Source organism: Pyrus communis, chromosome 14 (genome assembly GCF_041283825.1).
Source record: "Pyrus communis isolate YQ-2024b chromosome 14, ASM4128382v1, whole genome shotgun sequence".
NCBI classification, from domain to species: Eukaryota; Viridiplantae; Streptophyta; class Magnoliopsida; order Rosales; family Rosaceae; genus Pyrus; species Pyrus communis.
The window spans coordinates 25,622,808-25,636,613 of NC_142578.1; the positions used below are offsets into that span (position 1 = coordinate 25,622,808).

The following is a 13,806-nucleotide window of genomic DNA, read 5'->3' on the forward strand; positions in this document are numbered from 1 at the left end:
TCTGACCAACTATTTAGACTAAATTTTATAAACCATATGGCATGGATGTTGATTATTGGAGTATTACTTAAGTGTTGATTAACATGTTTATTTATTATTGAAGACGCATCACATGATTAACCTGTTTCTTTCTTTTTTTATTTATTTACTTTTATTTTGGAAATAAATAAATAAATAAAAAGTTAGTATACTTAGCATTACTCTAAAGGAAAACCAATCAAGTGAAGTATTTGATTTTGCTATGTTTTGTACATATTTTTTTAAGATAGTGCTATTTACACACTTATTTTCACTTCACACACATGCTTGTTAAGTTTTTGCCATTAATCTTCTTCCAATTCATGACTGTTGGAAATTAAGAGAGGTGTGTAGGTGGTAGAAGTGGGTGTTGGATAGCACTACCCTTTTTTTTTTATTGTGGTTAGTGCACTTAACTTTTTTTCTTTTCAAATAGACATATAGCTCGTTTGGACTTTTAAAATGGTTAAATGTGTTTTTGGTAAAAATGTTTTTTAAACTAATATTTAGTGAAAATACAAGTAAATCCTAACAAAATACTTGAAGTGCTTTCCAGAATAAACACATAACTAAAATCAGCACATAACAGACGTTTCTTGCATGAAGCACTTCAAGTGCTTATAAAGCCCAAAAACATTTTGTCAAAAAATGGTACATTTTAGTCACGTATTATTTATTCTTTAATTATTTTATATTTTCTTTTTTTTTGGGGTCTGAGAACTTTTTGGTGGGCTTGAAGCCCATATGGAATATTATAGAAATGATATACCATCTACCATGTTTTAACAAACTTCTTGTATAATTCTCTTTGATGTTGTTCACTCCATGTTATCTAATGTGGAATATGTCTTTGTTGAACTAGACACCTTACCATATTCCACTCATCTCACACCCATTTTGAATTTGACCCGGAAAGTGTGTTCATAAGTCCCTTTCACCGTATTGTATAAATAGAAAAAAGTGAGAATAAACGAAAGGCAAAAAAAAAAAAAAAAATCAGTGTTCGGACTTTTAAAATTTGTATTTTGGCCTAAAATGAAATTATAAATAATTTGCCTTGGAGTTAGGCTAAATGTTGAGAAGGGATTAGGTTAGGTCAATGATTCGATTCTTAGTTTTTCCTCTTAATCACAACAAACTTTGTGAAAAACTTGAAGCTAGTGCACAACATGTAGCAATCTCAACAAGTTAAGTTTTATCTTTTTCATGGCTAATTTCTTGTTTTGTATGACATTAAGAAAATTGTTGAACTTTGAAATTAAGTAACCTAAATGCGTACATTTACAAGCAAAATTCTACAGTAAGGAGAGGGAGAAGGTTTGAACCTGGTAACTAGTGGGTTGAAGTCTTGAAGAGGAAAACTCTAACCAACAGAGTAATCCACCACTTGTAGCAAATTTCATATTTTTTTTTCTTGTACAAAACTTGTTATTTAAGTTGCATTTTGACTTTCCGTTTCATTAAAGAAATAATTTCAACAAACAATTTTTCTACTCTTTGTAATTTTTGTCTTCTAATTTGGAAAATGTAAAGATTTGTACAAGTTATCCCTTTCGTCACCATTTTGTGGAAAATCGTTAGGTATGAATATGTTAGACACCTGTAACTTATATATTCTATCCAAATATCATAAATAAATAACGATGTGAAGGGTAGAAATTGAGTACGCAATTCATTTCTCTTATAGATTCTAAATAGTGAGCTTCAATCTAGATGATTAACCATAAGAAATTGGCCGAAGAGGATGGTGGCTTAAAATATTAAATTTGTGATAACTTTTTGAGTTGATTAAATTTGCGATCTTCACTTTGGATCCCTTTAACAACTTTTTTTTACATTTTTATGGCTAATCATTTCAAAGATCATTTCCAAGCCAGCTGAGACTCCATTGACGAATGGAATGCATGCTAATCATTTCTGCCATATTAGGAGATAAAGGGAAATAGATCCCATTGCTTAATACAAATCATTCGACACGCACATTCTTGAAAAAACTTCCCCGTATTATATCTAATAACGGATCCAGGAATTATCATTTCGGGCGTCAATATGAATAGTGTGCGCTACGCGGATTTTTTTTGAATGGAATAGCATGTTAATTGGCATGTCATCGAGTCTTGGTAGATCTGATGTTATTTGCTAAATTATATTGCACTCCTGTTGATAGATGCCAACAACTTTTGAGCGAGTATGTCAACAGATGACAACATATGTCGAGTGAGCCTATCGAAAAATGCCCATAATAACGCATACAAGGTATAAGGCTAACCACTACCCTGTCCAGTGCCTGCATAAGCAATTCGTCGAGCAGTTGGAAGGCAAATTTCAAGAGCATCCTATATTTTCAAAGACCAGCACCCAGCTCTCGTGTGGAGGATTTATAAGCTTGTGGGGTCAGCTAATCCACCTAATTCCAAATTGGATTTGCCCTTGATCATATCTAAATTGCCAGTTTCATAGCATAACATATTATACCTTTTTTTTTTTTTTTTTTTTTAATAGAGAAATATTAGGCAAGATTAGTTATTCGGCAATATTCACGTGCGAGACACGTACTCTTCCCCAAGATTAGTTCCAAGTGAGGACCATTATACCTACATACCCCAAGTCCGTTCATTCTCCACCAATTTTATCATATTGTTTAAAAAACAACAATACTTTGTCGTATGATTAAAAATTGAATTGGCGACAAACGAATACAAACACATAATTAACAAACTTAACGTAATTGTTAGTTTGTCAATTATCATTAAAAAGGTTGGAACGCCCCTTTTGCTTCAGATATGCAGAGAGCCAGAGACATGATTCGTTTCAGCAACCAGCCATCAAATCATTCTCTCTTTAACTTAAGACTCCTTGTGCTGTCATCCATTTTGTTCTTCTCTGGAATAAAACCTTGCATATGGCTTTCTTTATCTTCAAATAATAAATTCAAATGATTGGACAATTCTGGTGAGAGATCCACAGCATCTCTAACACGTGTCACTCGAGCGGTTAAAAAAATCCTTATACTACTTGAAAATTCAAGAGCACAACAATATAACGTGCATTGCTGTATTTAACACCTAGGTATTTATTGCAGAATTCCAAAAAATTTAACAAGTGAAACTGCACCGCATAAAAAACAATGCATGCTATACATCGATGTTTCGTAAAAATCTTGTACTTGTTTAATTGAAATTCACAAAAATTCAAGATTAGAAAAACACTTTCAAATAAACTTGCCAATAAATTTGGATTTTCAACGAAATTTGGTGTTTTGAACAAGGTGGTCAATGACTAATGTTAGCTTCATATAGGAAGTCCAGATATCACGAAAACAAAATGCTGAGACGATGATGAGTCAAAACACTTACTCCATAAGATTTTTTTGGGGTGAAATAATCCATAAGTTTAGAATATGGAAAATGATGTAAAAAAGACTATAGAGTTGCATCAATTAGCCTATTTTTTGCATATGGTTCAATATTTTAGTAAATGAGTCTCGAGTTAGAAACTCTTTCTTTTTAATTATTGTAATAATTTCGAACTTTTTATTCTTTTTAACGATAATAATTATTTTAAAAAAAAAAAAAAGTGTGGCATCACTCTTGAACTTCCATGTTGGACAAGTTAATGCTTCACCACGAAACTGTTGCATGGGAGTGATGTGATGAGCTGGGTCACCATTTGGGTTTTATCAATTAAATACTAGAAGATCGCTTCATTTGATTAAGGCCTTAGCTATTGAACATGATCTTTGTTATAGAGTATGATTCTCTCTTCTTCAAAATTTTCTTTTCTTTTCTTCGATCTCCACTTATTTGAACTGCCACAATTAAATCACGTCAACATTTTGTATTGACCTTTTTTTATAGAGAGAAAGAAGAAAGTGAGGAGAGAGGAGAGAAGGTGAGGCGAGGGCAATAGGAGGGGAGGAGATTGGTTGGACAATTTTTTACATGACTCGTTAACTCAACAATAAATGACATGAAAATAACAAATTTCGGGTCAACCTAATAAGGAGTCGGGTCCTTATCGAGTAACCCATTAAGAATCTATTAACGTGTTGGGTTGCTATTGTGTCACAAGTTAAGAGCCGAATAAGATATCATTTGTCAGATTTAAACATCAAGCATGATAATTTTTCACACGACCCGTTGAATAGGGTCCTTATTGGGTCACATATTAAAAACACGTTAAACCTGTTACGATAACAATTATGACACAAAAATGACACAAACTAAACAAACACAACTCATTTCCTAGACCTAAAAGAAGGGCAGCTAGACAAGCATAAAATCAACAAAGAGGCTTGAGCATGAATTCTAATGTCCACATGATCTGTATAAAGACCCGTTGCTTTGCCCGTGCTTTGAAACATATGGGTGCTTTAGGCCGAATTTCGTTGTTTACAGGCCCAAAGCAGCATTTTTTAAGTTTTAAGTTTTCCACTTAATACTACATTTAATAATATTCTTCTTCACTTGTATGTGAGCTGACACACCCTGATCCAGAATGTCCACTAGGACTCCGAATTAGGTTGTGTTGGCCGACACCTGGAAGATGACGAAGCCATAAAGTGTAGTGATATGGAAAATGTGAATAAATTTAAAACCTGAATGTGCCTAAATACAAATTGCGCTAGTGAGCGGGAATGAACCCATCTCACACGTGACGTCAGAGCATAAGTAAAGTACAATATAATGTATAAGGATTATACTCTCAGAGGTAGCCACCTACGTTGAGATTCGCCAAGAATCCTTATCGATACAACCGCTCAGCAATTAAAGCTTGGAGGGGCAAAAACCAGAAAATGTGAGTGGGAAAATATAAAGCTTTTGAAAACACATTTCTCTTTCTAAACATAATAACCCATCACCGTAAAACCTGTATAATTTCCCAGAAAATAACAATACGTACGTATATAAAAATCATGCTCGAGAGCAGTGAAAACCAAGTATATGCTACGTCGAGTATCTCAGTAATATATATGTAAGCTAGGTGAAATGACTCAATGTAAAATGATATGTCAGCCAGAGTCATCTAACGTGACCTGTACAGCTGAATCGATAGCTTATAAATCTATTCCTGCACACGAGTCGGAACCACCTAATATGGTATGTACGACAGGCTGGGTGTAAATAAGTACGCTCAAGTGCTACAATCACGTGAAAGTTGTGCGAAGTATCGCAAATCACCTACTAGTCGGAACCACCTAATGTGGTATGTACAATAGGTTGGCACCTACCTTGGATCCAAGGTGAGCGTGTGGTGTGGGAGGTGAACGATCACGTGAAGGCTAGGCACTGGCCTCGAGCAGAGCACTAACATCGGAGGGCAGGATAATGAGTACTAAATGTATCTAATCACAATCATATACACTGCAATCTCTATCATCAACATCTACTCACCTGAAACTTACCTGAGCATCTGTAGCGTCATGCAACATTATGCATATCTATACTATAAATTAAAATGTTATGTATTTGACATGGCATTTAAAATGTAGATCCATTTAAAACAATTTCTGGGAAAAATGTAAAGCATATATACATGTCTATATATATATATATATATATATATATATATATATATATATATATAACCAAAAGCCCACTCACCTGGATTTCGCACTACAACTTCCTAGCACACACATCGAGGCGTCACGAACGATCAACGCCTAGAACAATTATCAAATCATGTCTTAGAAATCTTATCAAAAGAACACGTAATTTACATAAAATACATTCCCAAGGACGTTCTAGAATGATTTGAGACCCATTGACTAAAAATCAACCGTCGATCAAAGGTCAACGGTAGGGTCCATAACCCTCCATAACCCTAAAATCTTACTATGATCCGACAGTCGGATCTCCGCCAATTACAAATTCAAGTGACGGTTAATGTTTTATTTTACAAACTTACAAATTTAATTCGGAAAGATCCGTACATCGGATTTCCGACCTGTAAGTTCCTATGATCCTCAAATATTACGTACTATAATGTATTAAAATTTGGTAACGATCCAACGGTCGGATCGTCAAGTCCTATAACGACCCCGGGTTTGGATTTATTTATTTATTTTTTTTTTTCTTCTTACTCACGAAAACCTGCATTTTGCAGGTTGAAACGAACGACTTCCAGAGCTCATTTCGAGCTCGATTCTCACCCAAAATCAGTGCTACAAAAACCCACATGAAGCTAGAAATGTAGGAAACAAAATAATACCAAGATGGAGCCGAGCTAAGATCGGTGTTGGCCGGAACAATGGCCTGAAAGTGGCCAAATGACCACGGGTCCAAGTTTTCTAGAATCTGGGAAATTTCATCCCAACTTCCAGAGCTAATTTCTAGTTCGATACTTAACCATTTTTAGTGTTCTACCTATGTATTTAAAGTTAGTAATGAGGGAAACAGGATCATACCAAAATCATAGCTCAATAGAGGTCGTAGACGGTCGGAAAAGGGATCTGAAAGTGGTCCAACGACCACGGTTGGTTCCTTCCAAAAAAATCTGGAAAATAATCTCCGATGTTCCTGTGTTCCCAGCTTCACCAAGGCGACACTTAAGGTTAAATATGAATAGATCAAGCTATAACAAAGAAAAGTTTGAGGAGTCTCGAAGCTCACCATGGTCAGAGAGATGAATGAACAGTGATGAAAGTCACTGTGTAGTTCCATTTGGGTGTCCTAAGTAATTGGGTACGAAGGAGGTGGTCTTCCGCGAGATTGATGGTTCAGGTGGTCTGAGGGAGAGCCAACAAAGATGATGATCATGTTGGGTGGTCCTCGGCATGGTTTGTACAGAGTGGGTAGAGAGTTTGAAAGTTGGAAGGTGAGGGATGAGAGAGTTAGAAGAGAGAAAGGATAAGCGTTTGAAAATACCCTTCACCTTCACCTTCGTACTTCCATAAAACCTTCATCCAGCTCCAAATTTAATTTCGCTTGGACCTACGCATTCGTATCATCGAATACTTCAAAAATACGCTAAAAGAACATTTCGTAAGTCCCACTATAATCTGGTCAATGAAAGTCAACACCCTCACTTCTAAGACATTTTCATCAATTAAAATAAATAAAAACGTAAATTTAAGAACGGTTTGTCACATGAGCAATCTTAAATTTAAAGTTTTGTCAAACACAAATTTGAATTACATTACGACTAATTGATCGTTTCTTTAAAAAAAAAAAACAAAAATTGGAGGTGGATGTGCAACACAAACCCGAAGGCGCAGTACATGCTTTATATAAGCCCACATGATTTGATCTCCCACAAGATTAGGTACCAAAATTTAGAAAGTCAAATGTTATCAGAAAATTCAATACAAAATTAAAGCATATTTATTAAAAGAAGGCATACATAATTTTTCATGCAAAACCAAATAATTACACACAAGACAGGTCACAACATTTTAATTTTAGTAAGCTCTTCTAGTACACCGTTACGATCTGCAACTTAAGTCTTGAGGTGACGAGGACTAACCACCTCAACTCTAGCAACCCCCTTCCTGTCCTCCGCCGCCTTCGCCACCTCCACCTCCCCCACAACCAACCCCGCCGCATCAGCGTCCTCCCCCTTCACAATCTTCTTCTCCGTCTCCTCGTCCACGTAGTTCGGGTCCCTCTCGTCGATCGCCGGCGGGACCGGGTCCATCTCAACTTCCACCTCGTCGCCAGGTCCCTCCCACGTGTACTTGCCGCCGTGGCCCGACTTCGGCGGCCGCCTCCCGATCCCAGTCCCGTCTCTGGGGTGGCGTTCGAGTCGCTGCACGCCTTTGTCTATGAGCTTCTTCTCCACGTACTTGATGCTGTCGATGTTGTGGGTGGGGAGCTCCATCTTCTCCACCCTCTTACCGCCCTCCTCGTCGTGGGTCACCGCCCGGATCGTCACCTTGTCTTTCTTGTCGTCGATTGGCTTCATTTTGTTATGCTCTTCAAGTTTTGATGGTATGCCTCAGTGAACAAAAACCCAGGTCTCCGTCTTCACTCTTGGGTGTGTATATAAGAGAGAGAGAGAGAGAGTACTCGAAGGTGCTGGAAAGGTGGGCTGTTACTACAACCTTCTGCCCTGTGGAGGTATGGGAGACTTCCACGTTTTGTTGTAGGAATTATTGTCCTTTTTGAGGTAACTTTGAGAAGCTTCTGCACAAAATTTGAAGAAGAATTTTGGACCACGGTGCATGAATTCTGTCTTTACAAGCCCAATTGTTAGAAATCTTTGTTGTTATAATGGGCTAGAAAGAAAACTGCAATTCGGGCCTCTTTACTCTTGGGTCGGTTAAAAGAAGTGGATATCCTATTGGAGTTGTTGGTTGATACAATTGTGTGAGTAGTGATGCAGGGACAACTAGTCCAGACTGTTGAATGTTGGAGGATTTTAACTAGTTATGGGAATAATGTTCTACTTTAAAAGTTGGAAGATTTGGACTGAGATGATCAGTAACTACAATTAGGTATTAAACTCGTCGTTTAAATGAATAAGACTTGAGAGGCTCTTTTTATAAATAAATAGTAATATCATTAGATCACGATTAATTTTTTAGTCAAATATGCCACGTCACAAAAAATGAGTGGCATTTTTCAAGTCATTCTCGTCTTTCTACTCGACTAAGGTATCCAAAGCCATTTGCAAGACCATTTTTCTATTGACTCTTTGGTTTTTGCCACCATTTACTCGATCTATTGACTCTTTGGTTTTTGCCACCATTTACTCGATAAAAATATACAGAAGATGGAAAGCCAACAGTCTCTTCTTCCTCCATAAATTGACTGACAAACATTTTGATTTGGTTTTTGCCACCATTTACTCGATAAACATATACAGAAGATGAAAAGCCAACAGTTTCTTCTTCCTCTATAAATTGACCGACAAACATTTACAGAAGATGAAAAGCCAGCAGTCTCTTCTTCCTATATAAACCGACGACACCATATGTTACTCGGCAAAATTGCTACTTGTTACATCATTGCTTTGCACAATGGCTGATGAAAAGATCTGTAAAAACAAGCATCAATATGACAGCGATGACGGCGACGATGATGGCAACGAAGACACCGGAAGCGATTGCGGCCTTTCTCTGGAGAAGCTAAACATAGGATCAAGGAAGAAGCTTGTAATCTTTAGCCTCAATGGGTTGATAGTCCACAGAGTTTCCATCCACACCAAGACAGAAATTCCGAGCAATCGTACTCCTGATGGCACATATGGAAGCTATCTGGGTACGTACCACAATCTTTGAATTAGAGTGTTGTTCATAGCATTTAAAGGTAATTTAAATTATATTTTGTAAACCTAAGGTGGTTGATGATGGTTGGATTATTATTTAAGTGTTATTAGACAGAGGAGAGTGGAATTTCTTGTAGGAGGACATCTGAAGATCTACTAACATGCATATTTTTTTATTGTTGATACATCACATGATTTGTAAATGTAGTTTAAAAAGTTTGTCTACCTAATATTAGGTTTACCAACGACACATGGATAACTATAAGTTTCTCTTGTCTGCTAGAGCTTGTTGCATGATGTCTGCCGAGTTCAAATTGTCATTCTCTTAGTGTGAATTCTAATAGTAATATCGCTTGTACTAAAAAACATCAAATAAAAAACAATACTTCGAATACTCCATGTTACATTCGCAATTTACAATGTACATTCGTTTTGGGTTTGACCACTCTCTTCTTTGACGTTGCAGTTTTTAAGAGACCATTTTGTGAGGAATTCATGCAATTTTGCCTTGAAAGATTTGAAGTTGGAATATGGAGTTCTGCCCAAGAGTAAGTGCACACACAATGTTCTAGATTCTAATTAACTTTTATGGCATGTTTACTATCAATTATGACTCTTGGAACTTATAGTAGGGTAACTTAGACTGGCGAACTGAATCAATTTTTGTCTAGTTGATCCAATTTTTGGCACCGAAAGTATTTAATTCCTGATTTTTAGATGAATTCCACATATTATTTTTTTAGTTCTTTTTCGTTTGACTGTAAACATGAAGAAGTTAGGAATTAGCATGATATTATTTAGTCTTGGTTCTTGTTTTTGGTAAGTAAACATGCTATTAATGTTCTTGTCTATCAATTATCATGTCTAGTTATACTTCTGTTTCATCATGATTCATTTGTTATATACTAACTATTCACTTTGTTTATTGTGCTATGAATGACTGATTAACAGAAAAAATGTGGATGGTGTTTTGGATTGTGTAATGGGAAAGCTGAGAAGACGACTGTCATTTGTTTGGGTAAGAACTGTAAGATATATAAAGCTATACACACATACGTATATTATTGGGATATATATAGTTAAATGTTTGGTGACAAGATTTACTGATATGTATTTCTTCAATAGGATCAACATGAATGTACTGACTCCGGGTTGAAGTCGCTGGAGAATAAAAACAAGCCTCTATTTTTCAAAGAACTGGACAGAGTGTGGGGCTATTTTAGTGGGAAATATTCAGAATCTGATACACTTTCCATTGATGACAAACCTTACAAGGCTCTATTGAATCCTGTATGGTCATCACAACTCTGTCTTCCTCCTTTTTTTCAGATTCCCGTTTTCTCCCATGGCACTCCATTTTTTCCAAGGGTTCGGATTGAATTTTGAAGGAGAATAAAATGACTGAAATGGAAGGAGTGCAGAAGGGGAAAACGAGAGTGCGACAATGGCTATCCTTGATCATTCTAAAGTTGCTTTCTTTATTTCATATCACAGCCTAACACAGGTATCTTCTTGGAGTCATATGATGCTGGGAATGACAACGACAAAGAATTAGGTATGGCGAGAATTTGATACATTTATTATTTTGGAAATGATTACCGCATGCTCATTTTCACCTCCTACACTGTATATTTTTAGCACACAATGAACTTGCATGTTCGGATATCGTCTCCCTTGAGAATTAACATTTGAAATTCTACCACTTGCCTAACCCAAAAGCCGATTTTTCTTTTTTCTTGAACTGTTGGAAATAGATCCAAAGGGAGAACTTGGGAAGTATTTGGATGGCCTTGCAGATGCAAAAGATGTGCAAATTTATGTGAAGGGAAACCCTTTTGGAATGCCTGCAATTTCACCTACTCATCCGGATTGGAAATTCTACTCGAATGTTCTTCGTAGACTCGGAAAGATGTACAAGCGTTGAGAGACTCGGCTTTCATGCTTTAACATGAACTGTTATCAACTTTAAATTTCAACATATGCTTTTTGTTTGCAGCACCTCAACTGAACATGTTGTCTTCTGGTTCTTTCTGTGTTTGTCTAGCTGTTACTCTTGTTGCAATACTTTCTGTTGGATCGTGACGGAATCTTTCTTTGATAATTTTGTTCAAGTTATTTCTAAGTCATAAATGTATTTCGTACAAAATCGCCAATTTATATTAACAACTCCGATCGAAGGGATATATCTCTTTTTAAATTTCAGAATAAATAAATTAAGAAATTACAACGAATGGCGACTTTTAGAGAAGAATGTAGCCATTGCAAGCAGTATGGGCGTGGCACAAGCAGATTACGAACCTAGTTTTTGGGTTTTTGAATGGAAACGACGCACTAGTTACAAAGTTAGCTTCTCTAAAGATGTGTCGAAAGAGTATATTAAAGAATTGGCAAGAAAGACATTTTTTGTAGTTGTGGGAGTGCTTTTCGATCTATCCCTCCTAGAGCAGGGAATTGGCCGAGCCAAGTCTAGAATTTCAAAATTAGGTTATTTTATGACAAAGATAGTTGAGATTTTATTATAACACGAAATATGTGTGGTTATTGAAAGAGTTGAGATTCTATAATTATATCATCCGCAATAAATAAAATAATTTAAATCTTTATACAAACACGTACTTTTTGAGATATTTCTTCACCACCACTTAGATTTTTAAATTCTAGGCCCTAGCTTTCGTGCTTATTATTTTAGTTTTTTTTTTTTTTTTGGAAACTATTATTTTATTTTTATTTGAAGAAAAAAATTGATCAATATTAAAATAAAAAAATTCTCCAACCCAATAAAAAGTAAATGTGAAAAAATTGGCAGTAAAAACAAAAGATAAAATAAAAATACATGTACTTGCTGATAGGATTTTTACCACCTGCACAAAAGGGTTAAAAACACCTAAAATACTTGCAAGAAAAACAAAGTTCTTGTAGTATAATTGGCTCAAGTAAGGTCGTTCTTCACAAGGATTAATTTAAAGAGATCAAAGTGAAATCCATTCTCAACTAATTAATTAAAAAAAAGTTTTTGGAAGAGGTGATTTAATGACCTAAATTAAGAAAAACGAATTTAATTAAAAATATTACTTAAAAACGACAACTTTAAAGAAGATAAAGGAAACAATTTTTAGAATTCAAAGTGAGAAAGTATTAGGGTTCCGCCGTCACCCTAACAATCCTATGTAGCTCTTCTAAATTACTTACTAACCATATATGCATATTTTGAAGGTTAGGTTTTCCTAGAGTATATCCTACTTAGAACCTCCAACATAGAATGTATATATAACATGCAACCCGTCTATAGTGTCCAGATCGAATGTGGACATGCAAGACTCAATAAGTTTTTTGAAAACCCTTTGAAAAACCATATAACCCTTAAAACATGTCGTCCATCCTAAGAGGTTACACATATTAACCACAAAAAGCGTTAGTCAATTTTAGGGACAACCCTCCGCCAAAATTACATCAAATTACTTTTCTAAATATTCTAATGGTCGCGAATTACTAAGACAAATAGATAGTTTAAAGCATAGTGATTAACAATCCAAAACTTGCATGCATAAATTCATAAGCAAATTAAAAAGAAACTACATATTTTTGCTCAGGATCATGGCCTCACCCTAACAAAAGAAAATTAGTTACGCATATTCATACTAAAAATCATAGTCTTTATTGAAATAGAAAAATAAAATAAAAATCATAGTCTTTGCCCCAAATGTTCTCTCTAAAAATTGCATGCGTTCTCTCCTCTCTAGAAACCCTAGGTCTGCCAAAAGGCTTATATATCCTACCCTCATTAAAACCCTCCTAATAAAATGGTCTTAGAATAAGACTAGAGAACTAAATAAATTAAAATAAAATAGGAAACATAATTCTAAATTGACTTGGTAAATTCATTCAGAAATATGTACAATCACATTTTGGATCCATATTAGCTTCAAAACTGGCTCAAAATAGTTGGATTTAAAGCTTTGACTAATCTGAACACTTCTCCAGAAAGCCACAAACCCATCCGAGGTCATCTTGGGCTCAAAAAACGCAGTTTAAACCCAGAAACGTCACTTTCCAGCAACGCATACTGCTCATTTATTTAATCTCTGAAAAATAACCACTTGGTAGAAATTGCTGAGATTTTGACACGAACAAGCTAAGGAACACACGAACGTCCTCCAATTTGAATCACTCCAAAATTTATCCGTTTGGTCACGTTTTGCTCCAAATGAAGTCTAAGGTCCTATGTTGAAAATATAAAGTAAAATATCAAAATTCTACTATAATAATTATCAAATTATACTAAGAATAAAGTGAAATATATAATATAATATTGACTCATTACTTGCCGCCGTGGCCCGACTCAGGTGGCGGCCTCCTGATCCCGGTCCTGTCTCTCGGGTGGCGTTCGAGTCGCTGCACGCCTTTGTCTATGAGCTTCTTCTCGACGTACTTGAAGCTGTCGATATTGTGGGTGGGGAGCTCCATCTTCTCCACCCTCTTACGGCCCTCCTCGTCGTGGGTCACCGTCCTGATCGTCACCTTGTATTTCTTGTCGTCGACTTCATTTTGTTTTGCACTCCAAGTTTTGATGTTAAGTGAACA

At 35.8% G+C, this 13,806-nt stretch overlaps 2 protein-coding genes and 1 long non-coding RNA gene across 3 annotated transcripts; 1 reads left to right on the forward strand and 2 right to left on the reverse strand.

The window, feature by feature from the left end:
• Positions 1-5,611: 5,611 nt before the first annotated feature.
• Positions 5,612-6,963, reverse strand: LOC148691478 (uncharacterized). The gene is made up of 3 exons (XR_015955536.1): positions 6,630-6,963; positions 6,425-6,548; positions 5,612-5,680 (listed from the first exon to the last, which is right to left on the reverse strand). It is a non-coding gene; the product is annotated as an uncharacterized LOC148691478 (long non-coding RNA).
• Positions 6,964-7,317: 354 nt separating this feature from the next.
• On the reverse strand, positions 7,318-8,029 carry LOC137712035 (uncharacterized). The gene has a single exon (XM_068451182.2). The coding sequence runs from the start codon at positions 7,918-7,920 to the stop codon at positions 7,456-7,458; it is 465 nt and encodes a 154-aa protein (XP_068307283.2). The 5' UTR covers positions 7,921-8,029; the 3' UTR covers positions 7,318-7,455.
• Positions 8,030-8,712: 683 nt separating this feature from the next.
• Positions 8,713-11,326, forward strand: LOC148691479 (uncharacterized). The gene is made up of 6 exons (XM_088683664.1): positions 8,713-9,218; positions 9,692-9,773; positions 10,177-10,243; positions 10,351-10,515; positions 10,720-10,780; positions 10,980-11,326. The coding sequence occupies exons 1-6, from the start codon at positions 8,978-8,980 to the stop codon at positions 11,147-11,149; spliced, it is 786 nt and encodes a 261-aa protein (XP_088539790.1). The 5' UTR covers positions 8,713-8,977; the 3' UTR covers positions 11,150-11,326.
• Positions 11,327-13,806: the final 2,480 nt, after the last annotated feature.